The sequence below is a fragment of the Topomyia yanbarensis genome, chromosome 2 (genome assembly GCF_030247195.1).
Source record: "Topomyia yanbarensis strain Yona2022 chromosome 2, ASM3024719v1, whole genome shotgun sequence".
Classification (NCBI taxonomy): domain Eukaryota; kingdom Metazoa; phylum Arthropoda; class Insecta; order Diptera; family Culicidae; genus Topomyia; species Topomyia yanbarensis.
Genome location: NC_080671.1, coordinates 408,533,651 through 408,555,465, shown reverse-complemented (window position 1 = coordinate 408,555,465; position 21,815 = coordinate 408,533,651). Strand labels below are relative to the sequence as shown.

Below are 21,815 nucleotides of genomic sequence, written 5' to 3'. Positions count from 1 at the left end.
GCGCGCCCAATTTGCCACGAAAAATTAGTTTATTCTTTCGGATGGGCAAAACAGTAGGAGTTTCCCAGCTTTTTTCTTGTTTCCGTAAGCTGTGTGGATTGTATTGGATAAACGTGATAATTTGAAGTTGTTAGGGTGGGAATTGATGGGAAGACCGAACTGCGATGCCCTGCGGAAAAGATGCGGTCGTTATTGGATGTCAATTGCCGCATGATACCCAACAAAACAAAATTCCTATGCCACCCTATAAACTCGTGAGAAATGTATGCGTGGTTAAACATGATATCAGAGCACAGACGTCCATCTCAAGCATTTGAGTTATGTATGAAATTCCGTGCGAAATTCCGCATAGAAAATTTCGCGCGGAATTTCACACGAAATTTCACACGAAATTTCGAACGGAATTTCGGATGGAAATTCGCACGGAATTTCGCACGATATTTTGCGTGGAATTTCGTACGAAATTTCGCATGAAATTTCGCATGAAATTTCGCACGGAATTTCGCACGATATTTCGCGTGGAATTTCGTACGAAATTTCGATTGAAATTTCGCATGAAATTTCGCACGGAATTTCGCACCAAATTTCGCACGAAATTTCGCACGGAATTTCGCACCAAATTTCACACGGAATTTCACACGGAATTTCGCGCAAAATTTCGCACGGGATTTCGCGCGGAATTTCACGCAAAATTGCGCACGGAATTTCGCTCGAAATTTCGCACGGAATTTCGCGCGGAATTTCACACGAAATTCCGTGCGAAGTATAGTGCGAAATTTCGTGCGAAATTCCGCGAGGAACCCGCGCGAAATTTTGTACGGAATTTCGAGCGAAATTTCTAACGGGATTTCACACGTAAGTTCACACGAAATTTCACACGAAATTTCCGCGATTTTCGCGCAAAATTTCGCGCGAATTTCTCACGGTATTTCACACGAATTTCGCACGGCATTTCATATGGAATTTCGCACGAAAATTCACGCAAAATTTCCGTGATTCTCGCGCAGAATTTCGCGCGAAATTTTGTACGGAATTTCTCATGGAATTTGACACGAAATTTCGCACGTTATTTCATATGGAATTTCGCACGGAATTTTGCACGGAGTTGCGCACGAAATTTCACACGAAATTTCCGCGATTCTCGCGCGGAATTTCACGCGAAATTTCGTACGAAATTTCTCACGGAATTTCACACGAAATTTCGCACGGCATATCATATGGAATTTCGAGCCGAATTTCGCACGTAATTTCGCACGGAATTTCACACTAAATTTCCGCAATTTTCGCGCAAAATTTCGCGCGAAATTTTGTACAGAATTTCCACGGAATTTCACACGAAATTTCGCACAGTATTTCATATGGAATTTCGCACGGAATTTTGCACGAAATTTTGCACGAAATTTCATACGAAAATTCCGCGATTCTCGCGCGGAATTTCGCGCGAAATTTTGTATGGAATTTCTCACGGAATTTCACACGAAATTTCGCACGGCATTTCATATGGAATTTTGCACGAAATTTCACTCGAAATTTCCGCGATTCTCGCGCGAAATTTTGTACGGAATTTCTCACGGAATTTCACACGAAATTTCGCACGGTGTTTCGTATGGAATTTCGCGCGGAAATTTCGCACGGAATTTCGGACGGAATTTCGCACGGAATTTCGCACGAAATTTCACACGGAATTTCACGCGAAATATCGTGCGAAATTCCGTGCGAAATTCCATGCGAAATTACGTATGAAATTCCGTGCGAAATTCCGTCCGAAATACCGTTCGAAATTCCGTGCGAAATTTCGTGTGAAATTCCGTGAGAAATTCCGTACAAAATTTCGCGCGAGAATCGCGGAAATTTCGTGTGAAATTTCGTGCAAAATTCCATATGAAATGCCGTGCGAAATTTCGTGTGAAATTCCGTGAGAAATTCCATACAAAATTTCGCGCGAAATTCCGCGCGAGAATCGCGGAATTTTCGTGTAAATTTCGTGCAAAATTTCGTGCAAAATTCCGTGCGAAGTTCCATATGAAATACTGTGCGAAATTTCGTGTGAAATTCCGTGGAAATTCTGTACAAAATTTCGCGCGAAATTTTGCGCGAAAATTGCGGAAATTTAGTGCGAAATTTCGTGCGAAATTACGTGCGAAATTCCGCGCGAAATTCTGTGCGAAATCCCGTGCGAAATTTCGCGCGAAATTCCGTGCGAAATTCCATATGAAATGCCGTGGGAAATTTCGGATGAAATTCCGTGAGAAATTTCGTACGAAATTTCGCGCGAAAATTTGCGCGAAAATTGCGGAAATTTAGTGTGAAATTTCGTGCGAAATTACGTGCGAAATTCCGCGCGAAATTCTGTGCGAAATCCCGTGCGAAATTTCGCGCGAAATTCCGTGCGAAATTCCATATGAAATGCCGTGGGAAATTTCGTGTGAAATTTCGTGCGCAACTCCGTGCGAAAATCCATATGAAATAACGTGCAAAATTTCGTGTGAAATTCCATGAGAAATTCCGTACAAAATTTCGCGCGAAATTCTGCGCGAGAATCACGGAAATTTTGCGTGAAATTTCTTGCGAAATTCCATATGAAATGCCGTGCGAAATTCGTGTGAAATTCCGTGAGAAATTCCGTACAAAATATCGCGCGAAATTCCGTGCGAGTATCGCGGAAATTTCGTGCGAAATTCCGTGCGCAATTCCGTGCGAAATTCCGTGCGAAATCCCGTGCGAAATCCCGTGCGAAATCCCGTGCGAAATTTCGCGCGAAATTCCGTGCGAAATTCCGTGCGAAATTCCGTGCGAAATTCCGCGTGAAATTGCGTGCGAAATATGAAATGCCGTGCGAAATTTCGTGTGAAATTCCGTTAGAAATTCCGTACAAAATTTCGCGCGAAATTCCGCGCGAAATTCCGCGCGAAATTCCGCGCGAGAATCGCGGAAATTTCGCGTGAAATTTCGTGCGAAATTTCGTGCGAATTTCCGTGCGCAACTCCGTGCAAAATTCCATGCGAAATTTCGCGTGAAATTCCATATGAAATACCGTGCGAAAATTCGTGTGAAATACCGTGAGAAATTCGCGCGAAATTTTACGCGAAAATCGCGGAAATTTCGTGTGAAATTTCGTGTGAAATTACGTGCGAAATCCCGTTAGAAACTTCGCTCGAAATTCCGTACAAAATTTCGCGCGGGTTCTTCGCGGAATTTCGCACGAAATTTCGCACTAAACTTCGCACGGAATTTCGTGTGAAATTCCGCGCGAAATTTCGCACGGAATTTCGCACGGAATTTCGCACGCAATTTCGCACGGAATTTCGCACGAAATTTCACACGGAATTTCGCGTAAAATTTCGCACGGAATTTCGCGCAAAATTTCGCACGGGATTTCGCACGGAATTTCGCACGAAATTTCACACGAAATTTCGCGCAAAATTTCGCACGGAATTTCGCGCAAAATTTCGCACGGGATTTCGCGCGGAATTTCAGCAAAATTGCGCACGTAATTTCGCTCGAAATTTCGCACGAAATTTCGCACGGAATTTCGCGCAAAATTTCGCACGGGATTTCGCGCGGAATTTCAGCAAAATTTCGCTCGAAATTTCGCACGAAATTTCGCACGGAATTTCGCGCGGAATTTCACACGGAATTCCGTGCGAAGTTTAGTGCGAAATTTCGTGCGAAATTCCGCGAGGAACCCGCGCGAAATTTTGTACGGAATTTCGAGCGAAATTTCTAACGGGATTTCGCACGTAATTTCACACGAAATTACACACGAAATTTCCGCGATTTTCGCGCGAATTTCTCACGGTATTTCACACGAAATTTCGCATGGAATTTTGCACGGAGTTGCGCACGGAGTTTCGCACGAAATTTCACGCGAAATTTCCGCGATTCTCGCGCGGAATTTCGCGCGAAATTTTGTACGGAATTTCTAACGGAATTTCACACGAAATTTCGCACGGCATTTCATATTTCGCACGCAATTTCACGCGCAATTTCGCACGGAATTTCGCGCGAAATTTCGCACGGGATTTCGCACAGAATTTCGCGCGGAATTTCGCACGAAATTTCGCACGGGATTTCGCACCGAATTTCGCACGGAATTTCGCACGAAATTTCACACGAAATTTCCGCGACTTTCGCGCAAAATTTCGCGCGAAATTTTGTACGGAACTTCTCACGGAATTTCGCACGGAATTTCACACGAAATTTCGCACGTTATTTCATATGGAATTTCGCGCGGAATTTCGCACGGAATTTTGCACGGAGTTTCGCACGAAATTTCACACGAAATTTCCGCGATTCTCGCGCGGAATTTCACGCGAAATTTCGTACGGAATTTCTCACGGAATTTCACCCGAATTTTCGCACGGCATTTCATATGGAATTTCGCACGGAACTTCGCGCGAAATTTCTCACGGGATTTCGTACAGAATTTCGCGCGGAATTTCGCACGAAATTTCACACTAAATTTCCGCAATTTTCGCGCAAAATTTCGCGCGAAATTTTGTACAGAATTTCCACGGAATTTCACACGAAATTTCGCACAGTATTTCATATGGAATTTCGCGCGGAATTTCGCACGGAATTTTGCATGAAATTTCAAACGAAATTTCCGCGATTCTCGCGCGGAATTTCGCGCGAAATTTTGTATGGAATTTCTCACGGAATTTCACACGAAATTTCGCACGGCATTTCATATGGAATTTTGCACGAAATTTCACACGAAATTTCCGCGATTTTCGCGCGATATTTTGTACGGAATTTCTCACGGAATTTAACACGAAATTTCGCACGGTGATTCGTATGGAATTTCGCACGGAATTTTGCACGGAGTTGCGCACGGAATTTCGCACGAAATTTCACACGAAATTTCCGCGATTCTTGCGCGGAATTTCGCGCGAAATTTTGTACGGAATTTCTCACGAAATTTCACACGAAATTTCTCACGGCATTTCATATGGAATTTCGCACGGAATTTCACACGAAATTTCGCACGGTGTTTCGCGCGAAATTTCGCAGGGAATTTTGCACGGAGTTGCGCACGGAATTTCGCACGAAATTTCACAAATTTCCGCGATTCTCGCTCGAAATTTTATACAGAATTTCTCACGGAATTTCACCCGAAATTTCGCACGGCATTTCATATGGAATTTCGCACGGAATTTCGCGCGAAATTTCGCACATGATTTCGCACAGAATTTCGCGCGGAATTTCGCGCGAAATTTCACACGAAATTTCTCACGGAATTTTACACGGCATTTCATTTGGAATTTCGTACGGAATTTCGCGCGAAATTTCGCACGGAGTTTCGCACGGAGTTTCGCGCGAAATTTCGCATGGAATCTCGCACGGGATTTCGCACAGAATTTCGCGCGTAATTTCGCACGGAATTTCGCACGGAATTTCGCACGAAATTTCGCACGGAATTTCGCACGGAGTTTCGCACGGAGTTTCGCGCGAAATTTCGCATGGAATCTCGCACGGGATTTCGCACAGAATTTCGCGCGTAATTTTGCACGGAATTTCGCACGAAATTTCATACGAAATTTCCGCGATTCTCGCGCGGAATTTCGCGCGAAATTTTGTACGGAATTTCTCACGGAATTTCACACGAAATTTCGCACGGCATTTCATTTGGAATTTCGCACGGAATTTCGCGCGAAATTTCGCACGGAGTTTCGCACGGAGTTTCGCACGGAATTTCGCGCGAAATTTCGCACGGAATCTCGCACGGGATTTCGCACAGAATTTCGCGCGTAATTTCGCACGGAATTTCGCGCGGAATTTCGCACGGAATTTTGCACGGAGTTGCGCACGGAATTTCGCACGCACTGATAAAAGTTAAATGAACGGAAAATCCGTATAAAGTGCCATTTCACAGTAACTGTCGCCTAAACATTTCCCTGGTATTTCTACTACTTATGCCGAAGAACCTTAGTCCGAGTTCTGCACTTGGATTTTTATCCCCTCTTTTTACACTCGAAAGGGTTAAAGTAAGTTTACGAAGCAGGATTTTCCCTTCTGATATTTATTTCCCGCTACTCATATGACAACACCATGCCTGCTAGATGGCTCATTTAAATTGCTCTTTGTATCTGACCAAATCACAAAATTAACCCTCTATCTACCTTCCAGTACGACTCAGAAATCCAATACCTAGAGAGCAGAGGCCGCGAGCAGCAGGACCAGCTCGATGCCATCACGCAGGAGATCAACAAAACCGATCAGCTCTACCGGCAGGGTAGCGAACAACTGCAGACGCTTCAGTACGTCGAAGAGGAGGGTGAGCTGGTCCGGCAGCAGGAGAAGACACTGAAATCCGAAATCACACTACTCCGATCGAAGCTGGCGAACTGCGAAACGGAGCTACTGCAGTGCAAGAACAAAATCCGCCTACTGATGGACGAGATTCAGGTCGAGCAGCGCAAGTATTGCCGACAGTATGACACTAACCGTGCCCAAATAGAACGCCATCTAATGTCTGAAGTTGACAGGATTCAGCTGGAGATCGATCTGGCCATTCAGGGTACCGACCATGCGAACAAGGCAACCGACAAGATGAAGAGCGAGGTCGCAGTCATCGAGAACAACATCGCCGAGAAGAAGAAACAGGTCGAGCAGCTGGTGCACGAAATGAAGGAGGTCAACCTGCAGAGTCTGGCAGTGGCACCGGCCGATGAGGTGCGACATCTGCTGGAAGGTAAATGAACCGTGTTCTTATCTAACTGAATTTTGTTAACGTTTTTGTTCTCACTCAATAGTTGGTACGGTGAAACCCGGTAGCACCCGAAGAATGATAGGATCGCCAAGGCAGCTGGAAAATGCGGTTCCAACCAGCAAAAACCCACACGGAGTCTGGGTGTAGGTGAACTACAGCAAAATACAAGCAGCAGTGGCATGCAATAAGTTAATCAACCAATTGTGATATTGTTATAAGAAATTGAACACGCTAAAAGTTAAAGGTTTGCTGCTAATAGTTACAGGGCGTAGGGCCTTATGCACCGAACCGAAACACGCAGCGCTTAAGGCACCGACACAGATGGCCTTGGAAACTTACTAGACACAAAACGTATCTTTATCAATGGCCTCGTTTTATACACTTATTCTACACGCAGATTATTACGTTATACACTTTTGAAGTTTTTCACGTACTATTTTTGATAGGGACACTTTCGTGAAGAGAAACCAATCAAACTCTATCAAATTCGTATACCTATCTAGGGGAGTAAAAATTCCCAAGGGTCCAATTCACTTATTTTATGCTGATCAAATCAGTCTTTCGAATCGGTTTTAGATTCACGCTTAATTTTTGTCCATTTGGTAAAACAACACAAAACAAAACATTCCCTTCGTTTTGGCGAAACAAAACAAACAAAGACACCACAAAATGCAATAATGGCCTCAAAAGATATGAACATTTCGTATTATTGATGTTAAAACACCATTGAGAAGAATTGAAACGGGAACTGAATCATTCCTCAACCCAGACAAACAGTTCTTACTGTTGATAGCGTTGTTTTTATTTACATTGAATTGGTGGCTTCAATTCAATTCAAGAGAGTGTAGTACAGAAGCCATAAAGCTACTTTAATCGTCAAAGTTATTTTAGAAATGATATATTTATTATTTTAACGTGCGAAGGTATATCGAAGCCGTCCTTCACAATCTTCGAATGAACCGATACCGGTCGAGGATGGTGGAACTCGACTTCTCGGAAGCGTGCAAGTGCAAAAGAAATTGGTTTTATTTTTGTCTTAATCTTAGCTTTTAGCTAGTAGAGTAGTTGACAGATTATATTTTGCAAGCAACGTTTTACGAGCAATAAACGCAAACTCATTAGATTACTCGATAAATGTTTAACACAAATGCCATCTCTCATCTAAGTTGTAGACACTGTTTTGGCAGCACATTGTTCTAGTGCGTAATGTACTTTAGTTAGTGTTTAATTATCAAAATAGATTATTGATAGACTGTATCGTATAGGGTAATGAAGAGCACTGCTACGGTCGATGGCGAGCGCAAGATTTCAACTTAAATACAAACATATAAAAGATATACAATGAAATAAGCGAATAAAATACCAAGAGTACTCAAAAATTGAATTCAATATCAAAAAAACACCACTCAAACTCGTTCGACGAGTGTTCGATGCAACTCAACCACCTAAATCAAAGGAAGCAAACAGCACATAGTTAGCGAACACAGTTATCGAAACACAGACACACACAAGACTCGTGTTCTATCGCATGACACACAAACACGCAGAATATTTACACACTAGCTACACCTACACGAAGAAAAAGCACACTTGGTTTTAGCTTGATTTTCAACTGCCCAAACACATCAAAATAAAAAAGGAAACACAACTGTGTGCGTGTTGTGTGCAGTATCTATTTTTCAAACATATACAAACAAATTCTACTTTTGAAAACCGAACAATATAAGTACAGGACAGCAAATCGAAAGGTTTCATACTCTACATACTCTATTATACAAGAAGGATTTCGTTTTCTGCTTCCGTAGGAATTGATTTGGAATTGAGCTATTTACCAACGGCGGCTTGCTATATTGTTAGAACAAAGAAAGATATCTCTATGCAAAAATACTAAGGAAAAAAATATATATTTTATACTGGCGAGTAGCACACTAAACTGTTATGCAAGAAAAAATTATCAATATCAGAATATCAAACTATTAAAAATCGATCAAATAATATCAACAAACCGAGCTAATGTTATATCACATGTTATTGTCGCGAGCAATCGGAAGTATTTCTACTGACTGTATCTATTAATGAATTGCATAGCGCTTCACGTTATTCGGAACTATGTTGTGATCTCAAGATTTAGTATTCGATCGAGATATAGGTCCATTGGGAATGTGAACGAATTCAAAACAAACATCTGAAGCTAAAATAGTTATGGAATTTGCGTATCGACTTCGTCTCATCAGAATCCGACACTAACTTAGTGACAGGACTAAGCTAGCGCCGGATTGACACTAGCTCCAAAAACAAAAACACTTTGTGTTTCTGAGCTAACCCCTAGGAGCACGGATTAAGCTGATGAGAATTAATGAAATTGAAGCTCGGTTCGGCTTAGTAAGCCAATGCAATATTTACTATGGTATATTTCTCGTTGCCAGCAAATTCCATAACTAATTTAGTTGCAGCGATTATATTCTTCACGCGCGCGTCGTTTGTTCCCCTTCCCTGTCAGCATACGACCCATAGATCTTCACTAATGCAGCTCCTGCCCAAAGCGAAACTGAGTCAAGCTCCAACCGCTGTCAAAATGTATGAGTTGACAACAGTTGTTTGTCAAACTTTTGCGTACAGTTAAAGACTAAAATTTTAAAGTGTAGTAGAAGTTAAAGTACAATCAGGAGCGAATCCAGAAAAAAAATTCGGGAGGGGTTAGGAATTTCGATTTTAAAATTAACATTGTACAATACGCAGGGCCGGCAGTGGTGATGAAAGTTCAGACCTGGCGTATGTAAGTGAACAGGAAAATTCCCGAATAATATCTGGTGGCTATTTGGAAACACCCTTTGTTAGCGGGCCGACGGCTTAGCGAAAATGTGTTCGTTGATTGCTGATACTTCAAATGTTGCACAGCTAACTACCAATTACTCCATTCTTTTAAATTTCGATGCATTAATTTTCCGTTCCCAACGATAAAACCTTTCACAGGTACTGAAGCCAGCATGATAGTGTTGGCTAACGGCAAGGTATCTCCAACGACCAACATCCCCTCAGGCTCAATGGAGGTCGATTTGGGTATATCTGCGGTGGCACAAATAATGCCGATAAGTCCATTTTCGATACAAATTATATCCATCTAATACAACTGGCACCAGGAATGTCTTCTTCCGGATCGAATATAAGCCATTTAACATCATCGATATATGCGGGATCTAACTAAACACTCGGCCATGTACGAAGAAGTCTTGTTTATGTACCCGCCTGGGAAGTAGAGATTGATGGTGTAGTCTCCTACGGGGGCCCTAATTGCAAAGTATAAGGTTGGATTCTTTAAGAACCCTTTGCTTTAGGCAGTAGAAATTCTGGTTTACAAATAATTGCGTTCAGTAAAAATCTAAGAAAACCGCTAATTTTTCATCAACCTCATATCGAGCCTTTCGCAGGGTCTATTCTTCTACACCTTGTTTTTTTTTAACGGGGCTCGTCTACCTGTTCATCTTTTTGTGCCGCGAGGAATGAACTGCCCTCGTCGCAAACCATTGGGCCTACAGCTACCTATTGTAGAAACAAGGCATGGTGTGGAAAATGCGAAGAGAACTATTAAAAGCTTTCCTACTATAGAGAGACTCTGCACGATATCTTAACATATTCCACATAATTATTATTTGGGGGAAAAAACGAAACACTTAAAGAACGCTACAAGAAGAATTGCTAAGTAGGGCTACGCTACCGGCCATGATTATTTTATATGCTTCCTCATTCACTAAAGAGTGAGAATCTGACCATCCTATTGTGGGAACATTTTCTAGTGTACCATATACATTTTCAAAGGAGAAAAATAGCCTTTTCTCCTTAGCTTCCTCGTAAAAGCCTGAGACTGTCCCTTGAAGGGTGCTGTTACAAAACCAAAATAAGTGGTTCCTGGTCTCGGGAATCCTAGAAAAGAGCAGGAATTATCACATAGGACATCAAAAACGCCAAGTGTCCCTACATTTCAGTCCCTACATTTTTTCCCAGGTTTTACACCATGCATTTGCATTGTGTAAAACCTGGTTAACTTCCAGTGTAGATCTTCCACAATTTCAATATTATTCGCCAGGGCCAGGAAAACACTGTTAGGGATCAAAATGTGCTGTTCTTTCAATCGGATTAACCTTTGATCGGTACCAGGTATTGAAGTTGTCGTTTGTCACGACCGAATCAAAGGCAAAGACTTATTGGTATTGTTTCCATATACATCGCACCTCAGCTGGTTTTAGAAGACTTCAATTCTCACGGTCTATCTAACTGCGTGATATTTTCCATTTGCACGGCCAAACGCTTTAGATTTATTATTGTACTCGACCTCGCTACAATTAGAGAGCCCATTGATTGCAAGAGCTACGCGTCCACTATATCCGAAACAATCGAATTAAAACAAGAAATTCTTGCGGTGGAAACGTACAAGGTTTGTACTGGTTTGATTCTATACACTGCAATTAAATGTCAGACGAAACGAGTACCCGGTGCGAGCAACAGTGGACGGTCTCCCACTCCGTGGTGACCAGAGAGCGTTCAGAATGGTACACGAAAATGTCTTACAAGGACTTTTTTAAAGTCGAATCGCCCGAATTATTCCGAATATACGTGACGTTAGAAACACAAAGTGGCTTGACGAAAGCTGAAAAACGTGGTTATTGGCACCGGTTCGTCGACGGATTAACGAGATTGTTTCAACTGATGGCTAGGCCCTACGTTGTGTACTCGATTTAACCTTTGATCGAAATACACGCAACCAATAATCTTTCGGTGACAACAGCATTCGATGTAGATCCATCCATTCATTCAAATCGACGTTTCACGATGAAATGATAATGCTGTATGTAAACGAATTGATTATTTTTAAACACACATTTTTATCTGACAGCATAAATGCTCGCGCTAAGCATTACAGTACATTACCGTAACGTTCATCAGAAGATGACAGCTATGCATAGCTTCTATGCTATTTACTATAACAGTAGTGGAGTGGCGAGGGCGACTACATCGTTACAGTTTCTGGGGAAAATATGAGAGTTCCTGAGTGCTTTATCTGAAAAATCATGCCAGATTACCAGATGCAAATATTAGTTTGAGTCATTACCCGCACTGCTCTATTGTGGGTAATGAGAAGGCGGACGCTTAGGCATTAGAATGTCATTTTTATGAAAGATAGCATAATTTCAACGAGTTTTTCAATATTTTTTTGTCAGAGGACGCTAGAAATTTCATGGAACCATGGAAGTTTAGAGATCCCAAAAGTATCAACAAGTCTTGGTTAAAGGGGATTTTGGGGTCGTGTAGAGAGGTTTTCACGACATTAAATATGTTGTCTGGTCGTGCCGCTAGTGTTCTAGCCTCAGATCTATGCTAACCGGCCTCATTCCACTGCAAGATGTGCTGGATATCCTCGATATCCCCTATATGTCTCTCATATACATATTTTTAACAACCATAGATACCCAAATTTAGTTCTTCTCTCTACCTGGCAATCAGGTCTCAAAAGAGTTCCCAGCGAATTTCTTCTTTTCCCTGTCATTGTTGTCCGCCCTCTCTTCCCTTCCCCTGGTACGATCTTTGCTACTCTGATGTTGAAACCAATCCCTCATGTGTATGTCTTTTGCCTTCCTTATAAAAATGTTTCTATTTGTTTCAATTTTTAATCAAATAATAATTCTTTTTGAAAAATTGCGTATTATATATTTAGTCTTTCAACGTCGCAAATGCTTAGTGTGGAAGTTTACCGTGACTTAACTTTTTGTCGGTTCCGACAGCATGAAGTAACAAGTTACTTTACGCTTGTCCGGACATGCCGTAGACCCAGGTGATTCGCATTTCTAATGCCAAAAGACCCTGACTCCTACGGTAGCAGACAAAAAGTTAAGTCGCCGGTGAGCTCTAAGCTTGCATATATGATCCTTCCACGCTTTTCTAAACTTTCTCTCTTCAACTCCTTGCTCTCCCTTGAGTACTATGGCTCTAAATATTGAAAAATATACTTCACCTTGTCCAGTCCCTTGCTAATTAAATGCCGTAACAACTGTTGACAAATTGACTCAATAGGTCGTTAACCAAAAATGGTTAACAAAAAAAAATGGTAAAAATAAAGATCTATTATTTAGTTCAATGTTTGAGATACTTGCAAAAAAAATTTAGATTTGGTGCACGTAAATTATATACAGAATTTTAGGAACAATTCCGATAAAATAGACATTTTTGAGGCACCCTAAAGGATAATAAATGCTTCTTTTCAATATATTTTAATATAAAAATCGAATGTAGCGCACCAAAATTAAACAAAACCGTCCTGTTTGAACAAATACGTTCAGACTTTAGTGTCAGCGAATATGCTGCAGTGAACATGAATTCCTCCGAAGAAAGACTTCGGATGTAATGGTTTAAAGAACTTCACATAGGCATGTGAATACAATATACGTTGTATAACATTCCACTGACACAAACCCGAGCAATGTCAAAGCAATGCTACAATGCAGTTCGCGGTGTCCTCATTTATAGGTATTAGTATTTATAATGGTGCTGAAATGCTCTTTGTCGCTGTAAAAGCCATTCCGAAGACGTACAATGCCGGTTGGTCAGGTTTCATCATGAAAATAATCTGAGTGAAAAGTTATTTTCGATTTGTTTTTCTCCACCTATAACAGGTGGAGGAAAACCAATCGTCGAACACACTAATACAGTTACAGATTGTCAAGTACAGCTGGGATTCGCTGGTTGGGCCACAGCATTGTCCAACTCTAAGACAAGACGTGACAATAGGGAGGGCCGTTTTTGTTCCAATTGTACGTCAGAATGTTCCAGCTCCTGATTGGTTATTTCTGACTTTTTGCACCGTACGCAATGTTACTGCAGGGATAGTGAAATGATGGATAGCAGTGTTGCTATATTTATAGGAAAAGATTGCCATTGCTTTTGACAAATAAAATTATAATCGCTAAAAAAGAAAAAATTATTAAATTGATCAGAAATTGTGTGGCAAAGTAAAACAAGTAATTATCATGCATTTACCGTATATGTGGTTGATTAAATTTAACAAAAATAAGACAGAAACCACATAATAATCTAAAAATTTTCAGAAAATTGTTTCATCAAACCATACTAAACACTCATGACATGAAAAAACCGTGCCCTTCATCAATATAGTAGAATAAAGATACAAAATATTGCCGGCTTAAAATAAATTAACTAGACTCCATTTTTAATAATAAAAACAGCAACACTGTTCGGAAGATTTCGGCAGGGTGAAAATGTGCGAAAAGAAGAACGTCGAAGAAAAAATAAGAAGCCGATTGTCACGTCTTGTCTTAGGTCCAACTAACTAATTTGATTCCCTAGTTGGACCGATTGACAAATGTCAAAAACTCTCCAAAAGAGATGTTGGTAGTGTAAATGCATCTGTTCACATCTCTAATTATTGTCGGATTAAATATCAAAGTAAATTTGACATGAGATTTTGACATTCAGATGCTTTTTTATTTGAATTAGTGAAGGTCCAGCTAAAAAGCAAATCAGATAAAAAGTATCTAACCAGCGAAACACCACAATACCGAATCTAGCATTCTAACGATCTGACAGAGTACAATTTCATCAAAAAGAACTCCGCCATTTTGCAAAGGGTGGCCAGACCTACCGATTTATCGGTAGTCCTACCGATTTATCGGTAGTCCTACCGATTTATCGGTAGTCCTACCGATTTTGGTTTTCCCTACCAATTCACAGACGACCAAGGGAAAACTACCGATATTTTGTTATCCCTACCGAAAACTACCGATTTTCATTGATTTAGGATACATCGTACTCAACATTCATTTTTGGGTTGGATTTGGTCTGAGATCTGTGTTTTCAGTATTTTACAATCCTATGTCAATACTACGTTTTTGGGACAACAACCCGGCCTACCGCTAACTACCGATAAACTTTTAGTGACCCTACCGTTATTAAGGAATTCTATCTGGCCACCCTGATTTTGCAGCCGATTTTCACAAGTAAACAAGTTTGTTTAGGACATTTTATGCCATTTATTATAAACCAGGTTTAGAAAACAACGTCGATTAAATGACCACCCCCATTTGATACACAAAAAGCAGCTCTTTTGCGGGCAGACAGTGCATCCTGGGAATTTGCTCTGCAAGAACTTGATTGTAGCGGCTGCGGTGTGGCATTTGTGGACAAAGTGCACCAAAATCCAACGGTAGCGTGCACCGTCAATGGTCTCTCCGTATTCGGGTTATCGGAAACACTTTTTTTACCGCTACAACAACTTCATTGGCCCGTTGCGGGCGCTGTCGAATAGGATTCTCCTAAAGAGAAAAACAAAGAGACGCCATGTTCCGTTTGGACCTCCAATTTAACTGTCAATGTCATTCCAAACGAACAAGAGAGTTGTCAATCGTAAATCTTTAGCATTAAAATTTAAAAAAGAACTTTTGATTTTTAACCGAACGTGATGAATTTGGCACCACTTGCACCCGGTATAATCTACCTGCACAAAACGTTACATAACGCAGGGCTGTTTTTTGGAACAACATGTGTTATCATTCAGCCCTTCGTTATGCAAAATCGCGATATTATGACAGATGGGCTAAGCGCAGTGTTTCATGGAGCGCGGCTGTCCCTTTCAATCGGGAAAGGCCGCGTGGAATTTTGGGGAAATACGCTAATAATATCCTACGGAAGAATCTTCCGTCTTCTGCTAGTAGGAGTCGAACATAGACAGAATTACTGTGAATCTACCAACATATCTCATGACAAAGGGAGACGTTTCCCTGTTTAGTATGTAAACTGTGTGATTTTAAAGTAACTACGTTTGTCACGACTCAATGCGTTAGCTTGACTGAGCCGTGGGTTTCCGATATAGAAAAATAACACTAAAATTACTGCTACTGCTTTATGTTCACGGTCAGAAGTTCATGTTTGTTTCTTGTTCTTTTTCCGGTCGCCATTGTGTATCCGTCTACTTCGGCATTTGCTTCTTTGTTGGTGGTACTGGTTGTTGGTTTGGAGGGACTAGGCGCAATCGTCGCTGAGTAAGTATTTGATGTGTCATTGATTAAGCATAAGTTTGTTATAGTAGAGGATATTTCTGGGTGTGGTTTTCCATAGTGGAACAACTTACCTCCGAATTGACACGTATGGATACACCATCTGTACAAAACTAGTGTTCTTTGACTAAACGATACACAACACGCTGGATTGCTGTAATTCGGAGGGTTAGGAGAGCAAAGGTTTTATCGGATACATTCTCACCTCACAAACGTGGTTGGATATACAAGCGTAGAAGTTCCTCTCACTATCTTTCTTATCGGTGGCCACTTCTCCAGAATTATCTGATGTGCGCAGTGTCAAATCGTGTTGGCGTACCGCATTTGTGTCACCATCTCTATATACGGGGATTCTAACTTTATCGTTGTACAGTCGGCGCTGTGTACCAATTTTCAAAATCGCAAACTTCTAAATAAAAGGGTATTCGAAATCTCGCATGTATGTGTTAAACTTTTTTCATTGATACCATTCAAAATGTGTAATGGAGTTTGAGATCCTCGCAGTCGCTTTTAAAAGGCTTATACTGCTCTACGATCAAAGCCAAAAATATCGATGCCGTTCGCGAAGCCAAGAAGCGTGTGAGATCTCATAATAATGGTTATGTTCCTTTACACATAAGATCTTCATATCGCACCCTCAGCCGCTATGTTGAACAATAAATTAGAAATAACGATTTGTAACAGGATTTGAACCCACTTACTTTGAAGTGCACCGGATGATCTATTGCCCAGTCACCCTGCAAAAAAAATGGTTTATTAAAGTAGTTTTAGTAAATAAATCTCAACAGATAGCACGCTTCTTAACTGATAACGTTCATAATGAATGATAGAAATAACCCGATTGCTCGTCAGCATAAAATATTGTAATCGAACAGACAATACTTAGCAAAATTTATCAAGTACATTGTAAACGGTAACTAATTTATCAACGATCCCTTTTAATGTGTAACGTCACCAAGCTTGTCAAACCAGAAAAAACAGGTTTCGAAACACGAAACGTAGGAAGCCGCTAAAAGCAAAAATATACGAATAAAAGTATTCTTTTCTAATCTTTTTGCAAATTTTTGGTTAACCAGTAGAAAACATTGACTATTGTTCGCATAAATCATGGCACATCAGCGCTACACTATAAATAACAAATCAAACGATTACTGCTAAACGAGCTTATTGAGATCTCTTTTCATACACCATCATCAAACTAGTTGTACGTTTCAATAATCAGCCCGACGGGGACAATTTTGCCGAGCCCACTTTTGCTGTTCTGAAAGCTCATATAAATATAAATTGCAGTACGCAAACCAATCCACTTTTTTCGACTGTATTAAGTGTAGTTATTTCTATGGTCAGAATCAACCTACAACTGATCCGAAACATTGACGTCTTCAACAGCATATCAAAAAACTAGCGTCACGAAATAAGTTGAAAATCAAAAACAGTCTTTATTAGGGTGCAGATCAGTTGTGTGTCATAGATTTCAACGTTACTTAACTATTTATATTAAACAGTCCTATATATTGTAATACATTCGCGTATAATCACGTGTTTCCGATGTTTTAGTTGTAATTACGTATCGCTCCTCCCGTTACGTAGGCAATTTTAGTATAGACAACTATTTTTTCGTAAATCACCCGAATGCAAATGCGGCTATTGTAAAATAAATGATAAAACTATATTTGATTGTATATTTACGAACACAGAAAGAAAAATGGCAATTCTCAAAGGAAAATAAAAATATTTCTGGAAGTTAAACATCACGCAGATTTTGAACGTTCTTCGAATTTATTGTCCTTCCCCTTCCCTCACAGCCTCGCAACCCTTTTTACTTTTAGCCTTATGTTCGTTCGCCCTTTTCAGCTTATCCAGCTCCTGTTGGCTTTGCGGCGGAGATTCAATTTCTATCGTTACGGGACCATCGTTTTGAATGTGTACCTGCATTAGGGCACCAAACTTGCCATCCTTAATCTTACCCAACTCGTACTGGGCGGCCAGTTTCTGTAGCAGCGAGCTGTATAAACTTTGCGCTTCCGTGCCCTGCATCGCCTTACTGAAGTCCGGTTTGTTACCCTTCATCCGATTGTACAACGTGAACTGGCTGATGCACAGAATTTCCAGCTTCTGGTCCAGGACGCTTTGGGACCATCGTTTGCCGGCCGGGTCCTCGAATAGGCGGATGTTGAGTAGCTTTTTAGCACTGCAACCGGAGTAAAAGTTTTATTTTTTGAAGTTTCAAGAATTATCAAAAATAACCTAAGATGAAATCGAATTGGGCCTAATCTCGTCTGTTCATATCGGGACAGTTTTTAGTCCTAAGATCATTCGCACAGGTCCGGATTATTGACTCCTGAATTTTTTCAAGAATCGATTTGCAAATCTTAGGTTTGCACGAATTTTGAGTACAAAAGCAACAATTCACATTGTCGTAAGTTCATAGATTGCAAACAAGCAGCAACAGATTAAATTTATCAAAAATAAATAAAAAATCATAAACATAATTGTAAATAACTATATAATAATGCTGGATATTAAAGGGCGTATCAATAATTTTCATAGAAGTTAGACTAAACAAAGCAGAAGACACAAAATGAGCTATTATTCGCCTTTACACGCATTTTTTGTATACTACGTCATTTTGTTGGGGCGAGGGCATGTTCGGGAGAGATTTAGTTCTAGATTCATAATTTTTAACAGTTCTTAAAATTAAAACTAAAAGTTATAAAACTAGGGCTAGCTCTTCCTTGCAGCAGTTTTAGTGGGTCTTTTTTCTTAGTCTAAAATTCATGCCACCTTCAGCGTTACCGGACTCAAAATTATTTTTCTCCAATCTATCGAGTCTGACTGTGTGTACTGAATACTCTCCATATACATAAAACAAGGTTCTAAACGTTCTTTAAGGTTCAAGAAACCTTTTTTGAGCGTGGGTAAGAACTGAACGCTTGGTAGTTTGCGTAGGAAAATTGTGTACAACTTTGCCATCGATTTATCCATATAAAACCTTTTCAATACTCTAAAATAAGAATATCAATTGATATGTTAGATCACTAGGATTCAAATTATGCAAAATAGTTGCTAGAAAAACGATCGACTTAGCTGAATGGTGCTTTTGCAACAGTGGGTGTGATTTTTTGTCACACTACTACTACTGTGTTGGGGCATGGCACACAACTAGGCAATGAAAAAAAAAACACTACTTTTTCAAAAGCACCATTCCGTTCGACCAATTGTTTTTCTACTAAATATTTTGCATAATTTGAATCGTGACAATCTAATAAATTGAATTATATGGATAAACCGGTGTTAAAGCTGTACGTAATTCTTCCTGCGCATACCCCCAAACCTTCAATTATTATTACACATGCTCAAAAAAAGTTTCTTGAGCCTTAAAGTTACAAATAGACCAGCGGTGTATACCAATTCTAAATTTTAGAACAAAACTTCAAAATTGTAAAATAAAACGCTCTGCTGGAGACGTGATTTATTCAGTTCCAGTTCCACTATGAAACTCCTAGATAAAATAAAACTAGCTTCTAAGTTTGCCGAGCTGAATTGAATATGAGCTCTTAACATATGTTATCGATTGAGCTTAAAACATTGAATACTCACAGCCAATCTACGTCATTCGCATTGTCCTCGTTGGAGATCCCCACTAGCACGCATAGACCTTTTCCAATTGAACTAATCAGATCTTCACCGACTGAAAAAATCGATATTAAATAAATCGACTGTATACATTGTCTACTATAAAGCTTTAATTTTCACTGGTGCACCAGTGAAGTGTGCAAACCAAGATAAATGGGTATTGCTTCGCCTCTCACGGTAGCTTACCACTAACATTTCTCGTGGTTATTTACCTGTAACTTTGGCCGATGTAACACGTTGAATAATTGCCTTCATGTTGAATGATTTTGTCAACTCGTTTGATAAGTCCTGTACAAATAAACATTATTATATGCCATAAATGAATGCAAAAATAATATGCAATTGTACCGGTTTAATAAACTTCGGTTTGTTTTGACTTTTCTCGCTGTCATCCTCTAGGTAACAAAAATAAAATATTGACAGTTAAAAGCAGGGTCGGTATAAGGAAGTTCAGCCAGAGATGCCAGGTACTTTTTTCAAATGTCTGCAATAATAATTTTAAAAGTCTGGGAAGAACAACATATGTCAGGAAAGCCAGGGCCGTCGAGAGCCGCGCCGGGCCCCGGGGTTCGAAGTACTGACGGGCCGTACCATATATGACTTCTTATTTCAACATCGATTAGAGGAACTATACAAATGCAACCGTTTCAATTAAACTATTTTTTATGAAAATTGTTTATTTGATACGATTCAATGCGTTAGCTTACCAGAGTCGTCAGTATTTTAAATAATAGATGAAAAAAATAAAAATAATAAAGGAATATTTGTTTGTGGCTAGCCATTAGAATGACTTGCGTCCGATTTACCATTGCAATTGGGAACCTTTTTTGCGACATTGCCATACAGTCCATATCGCCATCGTTCATGCTCCCTTGACTCACGTTAATGCTACCATCGTTAATGCTGCTCAGAATCCGAGCTTAGAAAAATTGACATCCCTTCGTGAGCTTGAAAGAGAAATAAAATTCTATTTATTCCCGCCGCGATGAATCGAAGGTTTGTTTGTTTTCCTCGTCCGTCCGCTCTGAGATCATCAAGCAAAAGTGCACCAGATATAGATTATGCAGTTCAGTTATGCTCGAAAATGTAAAAGAACTTCTGCTTTCAAACTGTCCACATAATAACAAATGAATGCTTTGGTTTGTGAATGAATTTATATTTCCTCTGCACTCAACCATTCGATTCTTCATAAAATTTCAGTCAGTTTGGAAGTGAATGAATGAGGGAAGCATTGAAACTGAATATTGAATTCAGCAAATTAATCAGAAATAGGCAACTGAATGTAAAATTTCGCACCACTGATGCTGCCTTGTTTCTTATTGTTGGTACATGTTGATGATTTTGAGGCACTGGATGCAGCTATTGCAGTTGTCACTATGACCTGAACGAATTTTCTTTATTGGTTTCTGAACATGGTAAAATCGGTTTTGGAATCAGTTGTTACATTTGCGCCAACATTCAGAGAGAAAACATTCCGAATGTGATGAATGGGATCCAACAGCGAAGTCTGCTGTTAGATAGACTGAGACAGAGAGTTGTGAGAGAAAGAGTTTCAACTTTTGGTGAATACTAATATGTAGAATAAGTATCTAGTTCAATTCCCACATTTTTCTGCATCAAATGTGTACACTGGAACCTCTATTTACGGACCAAGCCAAGGGTTCGTAAATTGAATTAGTTCGTTTTTTGGGATTTAGATCATAAAAAATTCGCTTCACATTCTTATCAAAATTCGTTGGTTGAGCAACATTATCGATAACCCTAACAATATGGGTATTTCCGGAACGGGCTTGACAAGTACATGATGAAAATGGATATTTGGCACCTTTTTGAAATCCAGGATGGAGACTTCCGATTGAACAATAATCTCGATAACCCTAACAATTTGGGAATTTTTGAAACGGGCTTAATGAGTAGATGATAGAAATGGTACCTTGGAGCTATTTCAAACAATATCTGTATAAACTATGAGGGTATTTTTAAGCGGGTTTGCCGAGTAGATGAGCGATGCCCTTTTGAAGGCCAATATAGCGTCTTCTAGTTCAGAGAAGTTTTCTATAATCATATCATCCGCATCACAAATCAATATACCTATATCTATTCTATCATTATCTTTTTTCGAAAATGTCAATATTTTAGGTTATAGAGATGTCTTAACTGGAATTCGCCATCTTGGTTTTCAAAGTGGCTTCATTCATTGATTTTCGTCATCTACTCGTCAACCCCATTCCGAAAATATCCAACTTTTATTAGTAACATTAGCTAAGAATATGATAAATTGTAAACAACTTCATACTGTACACTTTGACAAACACTTGCGATAAATGAAACCAGAATGGTTCTATTGCACTGTTGAATGAATCTAATTGGGTTACGTTCACGTACTTCAGAAAACCATTGGAACG

The 21,815-nt window shown here is 39.9% G+C and overlaps 2 protein-coding genes across 3 annotated transcripts in view; one reads left to right on the top strand and one right to left on the bottom strand.

The window, feature by feature from the left end:
* Positions 1-17,446, top strand: part of LOC131685048 (ras association domain-containing protein 8) — a 231,983-nt gene extending 214,537 nt beyond the window's left edge. Inside the window, exons 5-7 of one of the 2 annotated variants that reach the window (XM_058968437.1) lie at positions 6,130-6,434; positions 6,489-6,694; positions 6,756-17,446. In XM_058968437.1, the coding sequence (XP_058824420.1) occupies positions 6,130-6,434; positions 6,489-6,694; positions 6,756-6,859 (615 nt within the window). In that variant the 3' untranslated portion in view covers positions 6,860-17,446. Of the gene's footprint in view, positions 1-6,129; positions 6,695-6,755 lie in introns of both variants that reach the window. The other variant, XM_058968436.1, reaches the window with a different exon arrangement.
* A 71-nt stretch (positions 17,447-17,517) lies between these two features.
* LOC131685049 (D-aminoacyl-tRNA deacylase) lies at positions 17,518-19,798 on the bottom strand. The gene is made up of 4 exons (XM_058968438.1): positions 19,759-19,798; positions 19,623-19,698; positions 19,375-19,465; positions 17,518-17,965 (listed from the first exon to the last, which is right to left on the bottom strand). The coding sequence occupies exons 2-4, from the start codon at positions 19,663-19,665 to the stop codon at positions 17,554-17,556; spliced, it is 546 nt and encodes a 181-aa protein (XP_058824421.1). The 5' UTR covers positions 19,666-19,698; positions 19,759-19,798; the 3' UTR covers positions 17,518-17,553.
* Between the last annotated feature and the right edge of the window lie 2,017 nt (positions 19,799-21,815).